The sequence below is a fragment of the Heptranchias perlo genome, chromosome 7, assembly GCF_035084215.1.
Source record: "Heptranchias perlo isolate sHepPer1 chromosome 7, sHepPer1.hap1, whole genome shotgun sequence".
NCBI classification, from domain to species: Eukaryota; Metazoa; Chordata; class Chondrichthyes; order Hexanchiformes; family Hexanchidae; genus Heptranchias; species Heptranchias perlo.
This window is the reverse complement of record NC_090331.1, coordinates 56,951,458-56,965,263: the sequence shown is the minus strand read 5'-3', so window position 1 is coordinate 56,965,263 and position 13,806 is coordinate 56,951,458. Positions and strand designations below refer to the sequence as shown.

The following is a 13,806-nucleotide window of genomic DNA, read 5'->3' as shown; positions in this document are numbered from 1 at the left end:
CTGAGGTATTACTGTCTGTAATTCAGCAAAGGAAGACCCAATGTTTAGGCCCTTGGAAGGAGGCCTTGGTAATGAGTGTCAACTCACCTCTATTATGAAATGTCTTCTGAATCCTGGGTTGCATTCCATATGATAGCGTGCCTTAATTCGTTCGTTCTTCTTAAATGGGAAACAGCCCACAACCAAAGACAAAGATGTACCATGTGAATTTCCTCAAGGCTCTTGCTGCAAATCATCTGAAAGCCACCTCAGAGCCTCCTTCACTGTGGGGAAAAATAGGGGGCTAAGATTGAAAGAGCAGAGAAGATTAGGTAACCAGGGGAGGCACAATGCCCCTAAATAGTCGGAAGGTTGTCAGATTTGTTATCAGTGAGATGTTTTTATCACAGTTGGGGTATGTGTAGAATGATTTGAGGTTAAGGTGGAGAAATAGGGAGATTTCTAAGAATGATCTCCAAGTGGAAGCTTTGATAGTTGTGGAGTAGAGCATGAGGCTGAGATGAGTTTGTTACCTAAACAAGATCGTGATGGCAAGAATCATTGGGCAGTGGCTTTTCATGAATTATTAAATTATAAATGGATTTAATCATGTTTAGAACTGAGTGGTGTCGTACCATTCTGATATTTGTAAGAAATTGATCAGTATTTGCACAATAGTCCTATGCACCTCAGCACTTGAGAGAATTTTAGTTAAGTTCAGCTAACACCCTAATCCTTCACCTTGAAAGGCTCGGATCTTGCACTATAATTAAGAAAGATAAAGAACTTCTTTGTTTCTCATCATTGATTTATAGGTCAATTTTAATTTTAATTTAATTTAAGTGAATGAAATTTAAAAGTCTTACTGTAGCTCCTAATCCCTGGATTTTAGACTGTTCTGAACTTGACATACAGTTTCAATTTGAGGATAAATTATAAGCCTTACAGAGATCACATTCAGTTCAGGCCAGGATGACCCATCTTGAATGCAATCCCCCAGGGCTGGCTACAAGTTAGTGCGTATTTCTGGAGATATTAAATTACCTGCCAGGGCACGCATTACATTTTCCCTTGACTTTATGCAAGATTCATGCATAGTCCAGATCTGTGTTTTAAAAAAAGATTTTTTCATTTTTTTTTACTGTGGTTACACTAAATAAAGTCACACAATATATATCTGTAAGGGTATCAGTGGCAAATACAAACCTATAAACCGACCATCTTCCCTCATCTCTATGTCGAACATCACTTGGCGCACTGGGAGCACTTAGAGTAGCTAGGGTACAGAATGTACTCTGGGTGCGGGGCTTCACTGTCATTGCTAAGAGTGGCTCAGTAGTACCACCACTGACCGAACTGGCAATGTCCTGAAGGACATAGCTGCCAGACTGGGCTTTCGGCAAGTGGTAAGAGAACCAACATGAGGGAATAACCTTGTCCTCATGAATCTAGCTGCTGCCAATGCATCTGTCCATGACAATATTGGTAGGAGTGACCACTACACAGTCCTCGTGGAGACCAAGTCCCGTCTTCACACTGAGGACACCCTCCATTGTGTTGTGTGGCATTACCACTGTGCTAGGTAAGATAGATTAAGAACAGATCTAGCAACTCAAAACTGGGCATCCAGGAGGTGCTGTGGGCTGTCAGCAGCAGCAGACTTGTATACCACCACAATCTGTAACCTCTTATCCTTCACTTCTCCTTCACCATCCTGGTTCAATGAACATAAGAACTAGAATCAGGAGTAGGCCACATGGCCCCTTGAGTCTGCTCCGACATTCAATCAGATCATGGCTGATCTTCGACCTCAACTCCACTTTCCCGCCCAATCCCCATATCCCTTGATTCCCCTGGAGTCCAAAAATCTATCTATCTCAGCCTTGAATATATTCAATGACTCAGCATCCACAGCCCTCTAGAGTAGAGAATTCTAAAGATTCACAACCCTCTGAGTGAAGAAATTCCTCCTCATCTCAATCTTGAATGGCCGACCCCTTATCCTGTGACAATGCCCCCTAGTTCTAGACTCTCTAGCCAGGGGAAACAATCTCGCAGCATTTTCCCTGTCAAGCCCCCTCATAACCTTATATGTTTCAATGAGATCACCTCTCATTCTTCTAAACTCCAGAGAGTATAGGCCCATTCTACTCAACCTCTCTCCATAGGACAACCCTCTCATCCCAGGAATTAATCTAGTGAACCTTCATTGCACCGCCTCCAAGACAAGTATATCCTTCCTTTAGATAAGGAGACCAAAACTGTACGCAGTACTCCAGGTGAGGTCTCACTAAAGCCCTGTACAACTGTGGTAAGACTTCCTTACTCTTGTACTCCAGGGTTGGAGAATTTTAGCTATGAGAAAAGATTGGGTTGTTTTCTTTGGATCAAAGGAGGCTGTGGGGAGATTTAATTGAGGTATATGAAATTATGATGGGACTAGATAGAGTCGACAGGGAGGACCTCTTCCCTTAGCAGTGTGGCCAGTGACCAGGGGGCATAGATTTAAAGTAATTGGTAGAAGAAATAGAGGGAAGCTGAGGAGAAATCTTTTCACCCAGATGGTGGTGGGGGTCTGGAACTCACTGCCCGAAAGGGTGGTGGAGGCAGAAAACCTCAACTCATTTAAAAATACTTGGATGTGCACTTGAAGTGCCGTAACCTACAAGGCTATGGACCAAGTCTGGAAAGTAGGATTGACACGATGGGCCGAATGGCCTCCTTCTGTGCTGTAACTTTCTGTGATTCTATGATACTCCAACCCCCTTGCAATAAAGACCAAACATGCCATTTGCTTTCCTAATTGCCTGCTGTACCTGCATACTAACTTTTTGTGTTTCTTGTACGAGGACACCCAAGTCTCTCCGGACACCAACATTTAATAGTTTCTCACCATTTAAAAGATGATCTGTTTTTCTATTCTTCCTACCAAAGTGAATAACCTCACATTTCCCCACATTATACTCCATGTCACCTTCTTGCCCACTCACTTAATCTGTCTATATCCCTTTGCAGACACTTTGTGTCCTTCTCACAGCTTACTTTCCCACCTAGCTTTGTATCATCAGCAAATTTGGATACATTACACTTGGTCCCTTCATCTAAGTCATTAATATAGACTGTAAATAGCTGAGGCCCAAGCACCAATCCTTGTAGCACCTCACTAGTTACAGTTTGCCAACCTGAGAATGACCTGTTTATTCCTACTCTCTGTTTTCTGCCCTTTAGCCAATCCTCTATCCATGCTACTATATTACCTCCAACCCCATGAGCCCTTACCTTGTGTAATCACCTTTTATGTGGCACCTTATCGAATGCCTTTTGAAAATCCAAATATGCTACTTCCAGTGGTTCCCCTTTATCTATCCTGCTAGTTATATCGATTTCCCTTTCATAAAACCATGTTAATTCTGCCTAATCATATTATGAATTTCTAAGTGCCCTGTTACCACTTCCTGAATAATGGATTCCAACATTTTCCCAATGACCAATGTTAGGCTAACTGGCCAGTAGTTCCTTGCTTTCTCTCTCTCTCCCTTCTTGAATAGTGGGGTAACATTTGCTACTTTCCAGTCCACTGGGACCGTTCCAGAATCTAGAGAATTTTGGAAGATCATAACCAATGCATCCACTATCACTGCAGTCACCTCTTTTAGAACCCTAGGATGTAGGCCATCAGGTCCAGGGGATTTGCTGGCTTTTAATCCCATTAGTTTGTCCAGTACTTTTTCTCCAGTGATGTTAATTGTTTTAAGTTCCTCACTCTCATTTACCCCTTGGTTCCCCTCTATTTTTCGTATGCTTTTTGTGTCTTTTATTGTGAAGACAGATACAAAATATTTGTTCAATGCATCTGCCGTTTCCTGATTCCCCATTATAATTTCTTCTGTCTCAGCCTCTAAGGACCAATGTTTACTTTTGCTACTCTCTTCCTTTTTACATACTTGTAGAAGCTCTTAGAATCTGTTTTTATTTTCTTGCTAGTTTACTTTCATATTCTATTTTCTCTCTTTTCATTATTTTTTTGGTCATCCTCTGTTGGTTTCTAAAACTCTCCCAATCCCCAGGCTTATTACTCTTCTTGGCAACATTATAGGCCTCTTCTTTCAATCTTATGCTCTCCTTAACTTCTTTAGGGATCACTTTTCCCGTGGAGTTTTTATTTCTCAATGGAATGTATACTTGTTGAGGATATTGAAATATTTCTTTAAATGTTTGCCATTGCTTTTCAACTGTCAAACCCTTTAATTTCCCAATCTACCTTTGACAACTCGCCCCTCATACCTATGTAATTGGCTTTATTTATGTTTAAGACACTAGTTTCTGACTTAAGTATGTTACTTTCAAACTCAATGTGAAATTCTATCATATTATGATCACTCTCCCCCAGAGGTTCTTTTACTGTGAGATTACTAATTAACCCCATCTCATTACATAATACAAGATTTAAAATAGTCTATTCCCTGGTTGGTTCCATGACATATTGCTCTAGGAAACTGTCTCAAATACATTCCATGAACTTGTCTTCCAAACTACCTTTGCCAATTTGATTTGCCCAGTCTATGTGCAGATTAAAGTCCCCCATGATGACTGCATTTCCATTGTAAAAAGCTCCCATTATTTCATGATTAATACTCTGTCCAACAGTATTGCTACTATTAGGGGGCCTATAAACTACTCCCACAGTGTTTTCTGCCCCTTGTTATTTCTAATTTCCACCCATGTTGATTCTACTTCCTGATCTTCCGAGTCAAGATCCTTTTTCACCACAGTCCCTATGTCATCCTTTATTATTAAGGCTACACCCCCTCATTTTCCATTCTGCCTGTCTTTTCTAAATGTCATGTACCCTGGAATATTTAGTTCCCAACCTTGGTCATTTTGCAATTGCTATTAGGTCAAACCCATTTATCTCCATTTGTGCCACTAATTCATCTATCTTGTTATGTTGCGTCATGCATTCAGATAAAGAGCCTTTAATTTTGACTTTTTACCATTTTTTCCTGCTTTGACCTTAATTGATGTTGCACTATTATTGGATTGTAGAAGAGCATGCCAGGAACAGCACCAGGCATCCCTGAAAATGAGGAGCCAGCCTGGTGAAGCTGCAACATAGGACTATACACATGCTATTTAGCAAAAACAGCATACAATAGACAGAGTTGTGCAATCCGACAGCTACATTACACTCCAAATTTTTGCCCCCTATGCTGGAACTACGCCATTTTTGCCCTTAAAAAAACACGAATTTTGGGCCCTCAGTCCTCCAATAGTACGTTAATTAAAATAAATTGTAAATTAGTGTATGACCTATAGAAGGAATGGGCTTGGCCAGCTACGTGGCTCTTTTTTTGTCTCTGTGTGTTCTCATTTTCTTACCTTTGGAAACTTATCATGGAATTTGTAAGAATATGGCTTAAAACAAGAATAGTCAAATATCCCATCTCACATAGCGCCAAAATGTTTTAGCAAGAGGGCAAATGTTAAAGTGGGGGCAGTGTTCAACATCTCTGTGAGAAGAAGGACAGCTTGCACAGCACAACATCAGGGAGGCCATACCCCATACAATAGACAACATTTACGTCAGAAGGTGGTTACACCAAAATAAGCGATGTAGTTGCTAAGAAACCGACATCGGTGGGTCCATACAAGGCCGAATATAGGGGCTGTACTCAGATAAGAAAAGCAATGCATTCCTCAGAGGAACAAACAGCTTGTAAACAGAGTTGAAAGTTGAGGTCATTAGTTACGTTAAGTAAAACAGCTTATCTTGAGTTGCTAACATGGCATCAGCGCAGTGGGAGGACTTACAACTAGGAGATAAAACCAGTGATGCTTACGTGCAGAACAATGCAGCCAAATAATATGAAGATAGTTCATGCTCCCTCCCAAAAGTTAGAGCTCTCGAGAGGACAGTTAGAAGTCTACCGCCCCAGGCTGCCACAGAGCCCAGATATGATCGACCTGAGTCCGCAGGCAAACCAGGTTGCATTGATTGCTTGCCATTTAATGTAATCTGAAGACAGTTGTTTTATAACTATAATACTGTTGTGAGTCAACCTATTAAAGTTTGTTGTTTAATAGCCACTCAGGCCAGAATCAAGCAGAAGTTATTGTTGAAGGATTAACAACCCTTTTGTTGTGAGACAGTAACGGAAAATCCACTAACAGAATTACTTGAGAGTCTGTCAATGTACAACTTTAAACAGAATTTGGCATAGATTTGCAAAAGTAAAATATTGTTCAATTGTCAGGAAATTTGACAAATTAAATGCTATCTGAAATGAAAGGCTCACTCTGGATTCTTTTGTTTTGTTCAGACAATTCACAGTTTGAAGACGCTGGAAGATGAGCTTGTCCCAAAGTCTAGTGTTGACCTTGGTTGCAATCTTGAGGTCATTGTGGAACTGCAAGATAAATTCAATAAAGCAAAGCCACATTTGCAGGTGAGGAGTGCTGCCTTTCTAATAGTTGTGAAACTAATTAAAAAGTTCTACAGAGCCTGATGGCTCATGTAAAAAAAAACACACTGAATCATGCAGACCAGGAAGGTCATAGGTTCATTCCTCAGTCTATGTCACATTAATTGATCATAACCAGGGCAGTGATAGAAATGCTACGGTTGGCTTCAGCACCCCAGGCTAGGGAGGGAAAATTCATCCAGAGTTACACTCCTGATTGCTGGAAAGTCGCATCTGTGGACATTGGACCAGGACAAGATAGATTTGGATGCAATCCCCCCATAAGTGGATAAGCTGCCTAGTGTCTAGGTTCATATATGAAGACTGGTTACATTGGCAAGGTACTGCAGGGCATCAGGAGTGGAGTGGAGAAAATTAAGGGGGAAAAGTGCTGCATAAAGTAATTCTGATCCTGGGTATTAGAGGTCTGAGTAATGACGAAAGACTGCTGAAACTTGGGCTTTTCAGCCTTGAAAGGAGGCATCTGAAAAGTGATCTTGTAGAGATATATAAGATAGTAAATTTTATGGAAAATGTAAATCTGGAAAATTACTTTAAACTGAATTTGAGATTAGGGTAAGGTAGCACAGAAATAAAGGAAGAACTTGCATTTATACAGCGTCTTTCACAATCCCAGGACATCCTAAAGTGCTTTGCAGCCAATTAAGTACTTTTTGAAGTGTAGTCCCTGTTGTAATGTAAGAAATTTGCACACAGCAAGGTCCCACAAACAGCAATGAAATAAATGACCAAATAATCTGTTTTAATGATGTTGGTTGAGGGATAAATATTGACCAGGACACCGGGAAAACTCCCCTGCTCTTCTTCGAATAGTGCCATGGGATCTTCTATGTCCACCCAAGGGGACAAACAGGGCCTCGATTTAATGTCTCACCTGAAAGACAGCACCTCCAACAGTGCAGCACTCCCTCAGTGCTGAGGTGTCAGCCTGGATTATGTGCTCAAGTCTCTGGAATTGGGCTTGAAACCACGACCTTCTGGATCAGATGTGAGAGAGCTACCACTGAGCCAGGTTTGAACTAGTAAAAAGCAAATTTAAGATGGACATCAGGAAATTGTTTTTCATACAAAGAGTGATCAATACATGGAATGGACTCCTAGATAGAGTGGCGGAGGTGAAAACCCTGGCATCCTTTAAGAACCAGTTGGACGCTGCAATGGCAGAACTTTAGAGTCTTTCTGGAAAGATGAACTAAGATCGGTTAAATAACCTTTCTCATCCATAAATATCATATGATTTATCATAGAGATTGTCCCAGATATGTGGTAAGCCAGACAGAAATAATAGCATGCAAAAGGATGTATTTATTATTCATTTTCAGGTTTGTAATAAAATTGTTGTTTGAAGTCTCTAATTTCTTTATTCATTTTTTAAAATTATGATTGTAAAATTGATCTAATGTTGCTATATATATCTTAACATAAGTTGGAAGCAATATTGTATATATCGTGAAACCCAGTCTGAATGTAATGGTTTTTAATAGTAGTAAAATATTTACCATGAAATTACCTTCAATGGTTAGTCTTGGACTGGAATGTGACGACTTACTTTTACTGTATCTTACTATGAATTATTAATCCCACAATATCCATTTGATAATTTTCTTTTTTTTGCTAGCAATTGAATGCTGAGGTGGAATACAGAATAAAAATAGCTGAGCTCTTGACACTGAGAGGTTTCTCCCTAAAGGAAAAAAATGAAAAAATCATGGAGCTCCTTAATCTTCATCAGCAAGTAAAGAATAAAATAAAGGATTATGAAATGGTTCTTCTTATGGCAGTTAAATTTCATAAGACTACACAAGAGGTATGTACTTAAATGTAAATACTTTAAGGTGGCTTTGAAAATGCATACATACTTTTCAGTTCTGTTATTTTATCCCATCTCTAATTTTGATTGTAATTATAATTTTGGAAATTAATTATCCTATTTCTATAGCTTTCACATAACATCTTTGCATCTAAATTGGCATTACCCCATTTTCTAATTTGGCTTTTATATATTACTGTTTTATCTGTCTTATTATAGATTAGCATAGTAGTGCTGACTTTTTAGTGAAATAATGATAACATGACATTAGAAGAAGAGATCAAAAAAGATATAAGACATTTAAGATAGAAAGGGGGGAAATAATTGATAAACTAATCAAACTTAGCAAGGATAAAATTCCTGGTCCAGGTGGATTGCATCCACACATATTAAAAGAAGTTAGGGAAGAGATAGCAGAGGCACTATTTTATATATATATATATATATATATATATATAAAGATTCATCAGAAAAAGGAATAGTGCCACAGGTGTCTTTTGTTGGAGTCGCTTTGGGCTCATTGTTTTAAAGAGCGCCTACTGCCACTTGTGCAGGGTTAAGTGATGCCACGGATCTGCCACTGACATTAATGCCAATCAGCTGCTACCATGCTGCTATACTCATGCCACTGCTGAAGAGCACATTCTCATGAGGCCTACTGAGCCTAGAACAGCTTGTCGTTGTGTCTATGGACTGCAATCCAGACAACCATTCCTACATGATATCATTCATCTGAGAGATGGCATTGCATATCAGGGTACTGCATTCCTGAGCCCTGCTGAGACCATCTGCCACGCTTGTGCAGAAAGATTCAAGTGATTGCTCATCATTGTCAGTTTCAAAGCAGGTCCACTAAGGTCTATATCCTCAGACAACTCTGGAGGAGCACTCAACATTGTGGACCTTAACCCTACACCAGCTGCCCCCTCTTGAACCACTTCCACTGGCATCCCATCATCACTCATGCTCTGTACTTCAACCTGTGATTCGACCTCTACCATTATTATCTATATCTCTCACAGCATATGTATCTGTGCTGCTGCATGGTGTAAATGTTGATGTGAAAGGTTGATACCCTGGTGACTGTGATTCTTCTGGTTCTGTAGGAGATTAACTGTCATCTATTTGCTTTGTGCATAAGTAAATAAGCTCTTTTATCCACATCGGTTGTGCATTATTACATGTTATATTTATATGCTTGTACATAATCAGTGTGTATGTTCACATTTATGTGCACATTACAGAATATTGGAATAATATGGTGCATATGGTCCATGTGTTCTGCAGTCTATTTCAACTGCCAAAGAATCACATTTTCCAAATTCTCGAATTTGTAATACCGTACATTCTTGATAGCATTTTTCTGTGTCAGTGTGGCTGTTATATGTATATCTTTTAAAGTGCAAATTCCAACTTTTGGACCAGAAGACTCTGTTCACCATCTAGGCGAGATAGCCCCATGCATTCCTCATTCTCAGCTTATTTGCATTTTTTCCTTGCCCACTAAATATATCATCAGGACATGTGTAGATTGTAATGAATTACAGTGAGATGATTAGAGGTGATGTACTATAATAAACTATAAATCTGTAAATAATCCGCTTATAATTTTAAATCTTGACCTAAAAGAATACTTTTTTAATGTTCCTCACCAAAACTTTAGTCAAAATTCAGAATTACACCACAAATGTTCTGTGGTGCCTTATTCACTGCTCACTTACTAGTGTGTGTCAAAATGATAAACACATGAAGCATGGCTTAAGTGGAACAATCCACTCAGAACAGTGATATAACATAAATTGGGCCGCAGAACTGAAGGTATACAGTGGAGATTATTCAATTGCCAGCAAAAAATTAATTTCTTCTTCAAGCTGATCTTCACATTTCGCCATTACTTCTGCTGGCCTTGCTTTTTTTAAACCAGCATAGTTTTTGATCAGCTCAGTCAATTGTGATGTTCCTGTGCACTCATTCTGCCCTGGGTTATCTACTGCTGTCACTTGGTCCCTCTGACTGTCAGCCCCTGTCGCTCTCTCTGGTTCCAGGGTTCATGGTGACTTCATTTCCAGTCATCAAATTCCGATGATTAACCTCCTCCTGGCGACAGTCCTGTTTTTAAAGTTCTAATAGTCATTCATCTCAATCATTGTGCACCAATAGTATATTTATTAACACAATGAATGCATAAGAATATCACAACTGGCTGATTAGTTGGTCAGCTGTACTGCTGAAAACTTCTGCGCTGTTTAGAACTGGAACAGTAACAAAAGCCTGGCAAAAAAAAAATGAAGAGGTAGAGTGCTTAGCTCTCCAATAAAGTATTGCTAACAGAACAAAAACTTCTCCCACTCTTGTGCGATCTATTCAGTGTACCTCATTAGCATATAAATTGAACTTATTCAGTGTTAACTACTTTGCTTCAGTTATTTAATCATTCTGAAACCATTTCAAATGGGCTGCTGATGGCTCAGCACAGCTGCATATGATGACATTTTAGTTCATTAACCGTTATCACATATGCAATAATTTATATTTGTACAGTGTTCATTATTTCTGAGCGCTTAGGGCAATGGATAACATGGAGACACTGTGTTGGAATGGAGGAGAGGGCAAAAACAAAGTCGAAGAGGAGAGTTTTAAAGAGGTTTTTGAAAGCAGCGAGGGTGGTGGCAAGGTGGAGATTCTGAAGGAGGGAGTTCCAGTTGGCAAGGACAAAGTAGCTGAAGGGGTGACTACCAATGTTGGGAGCAGAGGGAGTGGGAATCAATAAATAGGCCAGTGTTGGAAGTCTGGAGGTGCACACAGGGATATAGGACTGGAGGACATCATGGAAGTAAGAAGAGGCAGGCCAGGGTGGGATTTGAAATTAATGAGAAAAATCCTGAAGTCAATTTTCAGGAACAGGGGAAACCAATTAAGTTTAGCAAGGACAGCAGCATTCTGGAATACTTGAAGTTTATAAAAGTTAGTAGCAGGGAGGCCAGCAATGATATTCATAGATATTGTTGGTTAAATCCAGCCACAGCGATAAAATACATGGTTTAAGGTTTTGGCAACAGAGGGGGAGTTGAAGAGCAGATGCAGGCAAAGTTGCAATGGTAAAAGCAAGTAGTCTTTCTAGATCAGATGTGTGGGGGAAGCTGAGCTCAATATCAACAGATATGCCATATTCTCAGTGTATGTATGGATTATTTGGATTTGGGCATAGTGGACACTATCAAAATCTGCTAACAGCATAAAAATAGGGAGTTTGGAAAGGAACAATGATGCCTGTAAAAGACTTCAGGAAGATATAGACAGGTTCGTGGAAATGGCTGACAGATAGAAGATGCAATTTAATGTAGAGAAAATGCATTTTAGAAGAAAAACAAGCATGGGGCATAGACATGAATAGGAAAGACAGTGAAGGGTGTGGACGGACAGAGACACATAAGGGTGCAAATATATAATTTCCCTAAAAGCACAAGTGCAGGCAGATAAGGCCATAAACAAGACCAATAACTTTTTGGGTTTTATAAATAGGGGCATAGACTATAACAGTAGAAAGGCTATGATAAATTTGTACAAGGCAATGGTTAAATATCACAGTTGAATGACTGTGGGCACCCCATTATAGAAAGGACATTAAAGCCATAGAAGACATACAGCATAGCTTCACCAGGATGATACAGGGATGAGAAACCATAATTTTGAAGAGACACTTGAAATGCGACTATTTCCACTGAAACATAGAAGGGTAAGAGGATATTTAATAGAGATTTTCAAAATTATGAAGGGTTTTGATAGATGTAAAGGGAAAAACTATTTTCTCTGATTGGGAAATCAGTGACAAGAGGTCAACCTCTATGCGTTGTGATGTATTTGTACGCTGCCAGCAGGAGAGGGAATTTCAAGCCAAGCAGCTCCCATGTGTTAGTGTGTCCACATCATGACACTAATTTGCATTCTGACAGAAGCATGCTGGTGCATTGAACTATGTATGTAGCAGGCCAACACGGTGAGTCAAAGTGAGTCTCTACTGCTGGCAGATCAAGGTAAGTTGAGTCATTTATATTTCTGAATGTAGCCACGCTTTTGCAACATCGAAGCAACCTTAAATGAGTTACTGAATTCACTTAACTGGTCTGAAAAAATGGGGAATTGTAAGAAAATAATTGATACACTTGAGATTTCATTCATTTAAGCAGTATTTATGTATCAGGTATTCACTTGTATGTGTTTTGCTGAATGTTCAAAATTTGACATTTTTGAAAATTATAATTTATGAAAGGAATGCATTATTTGTCAGAATTTAAAATATTCTCCTTAATTTGATTTAATTTGGGGATTTAATTTTACATTAGACTCTGATTAGTTATATCTCCAAACTATTAATGATATTGGTATTAATTTTTAACATAAATTATAAATTAATGGATCTTCATTTCAGTTTGAGGACATGATGAAGTCTGGAGAGCTGGAATATCCAGGACTGCTAACAACACCGGACAATAGCAGTCAAGCAAAGATCCAACTTAGTCACCATCAAGAAAAACAGGCACATGTGCGCTATTTGTATAAATTGGCCCTCACATTAGCAATGGATATCATCTCCATCACACAGCATTCTGTAAGTTAAATTTGGATTGTACAGAGATTTCTCCATTGACACAAATTAGGACATCTCATCTCAAGCTTGTTCATCTTTCATATTTTTTTGGGGGTAGAAATTCATTGAGGCTTCAGTGGACTCTCTTCAGCAGAAACTTGAAGTTCTAAAGACTGACAGCATCCAGTGGAGTGCAAAGGCAGATCAATATGGGGAAATACTGGAGTCAAATTTGCATTACTGTACCATGAAAGAAGAAATAAATGAGGTTAGTAGAAAAGTCAAGGAGAAATCTTTGGAAATAGCACCAGTTAATTTAGAACATAAATACTGTGGGTGAGGAGAGTTTGCAGATTGCCAGACCGTGTAAATTTTCATCTTCAAGTCAATCTGCAAATTTCCCTCATTAAAGTCTTGGAATTGATCTAAGCATGAAATGACTGCCTTTCTTTTTTATAATTTTGATACCTTGAAGTGTGATGTCTGCCATGCGATGGATGTCCTCAAAATTTTTATATATAGAGTAATGAGAAAAAAAAATCAATGGTACTGTTTACAAAATTAAACTAAAAGGGACTGTTTACCTGACACAAAGGAGAAAAAATTGGTCGTTCTGGTGCCCATTTTCTGGGTGGAAAACCGGTGCAAAAAAGATCAATTTCGGGGCGCAGCATCCCGCGCTCAATCTGTGCCTGGGTTACAGGTACCGCCATATTGCTAAAGGTAGCTATCCAGGTATCCCTGGCAGCTGCCTGAAACAGGCGTTATCCCCCTCAAGGACTTAGCAAATTGCTTCTCATCAAATCAGTAAGCTACTTCTGGACACCGACAATATGCTGATGAGGCCAAAGGCCCAATTTGGGACGAGCCTCGGGCTTCTGGCACACACAGTGATCCCATTGTGTATTTCAGGTCCGAAAATGGACCTAGACAAAATTTTAACCCAA

The 13,806-nt window shown here is 39.3% G+C and overlaps 1 protein-coding gene across 2 annotated transcripts in view; it reads left to right on the top strand.

Moving 5' to 3' along the window:
* ccdc141 (coiled-coil domain containing 141) overlaps positions 1 to 13,806 on the top strand; it is a 142,329-nt gene that overhangs the window by 91,014 nt on the left and 37,509 nt on the right. For both annotated transcript variants that reach the window (XM_067987652.1, XM_067987651.1), the window contains exons 14-17: positions 6,300 to 6,425; positions 8,080 to 8,268; positions 12,701 to 12,880; positions 12,978 to 13,127. In XM_067987652.1, the coding sequence (XP_067843753.1) occupies positions 6,300 to 6,425; positions 8,080 to 8,268; positions 12,701 to 12,880; positions 12,978 to 13,127 (645 nt within the window). The remainder of the gene's footprint in view (positions 1 to 6,299; positions 6,426 to 8,079; positions 8,269 to 12,700; positions 12,881 to 12,977; positions 13,128 to 13,806) is intronic.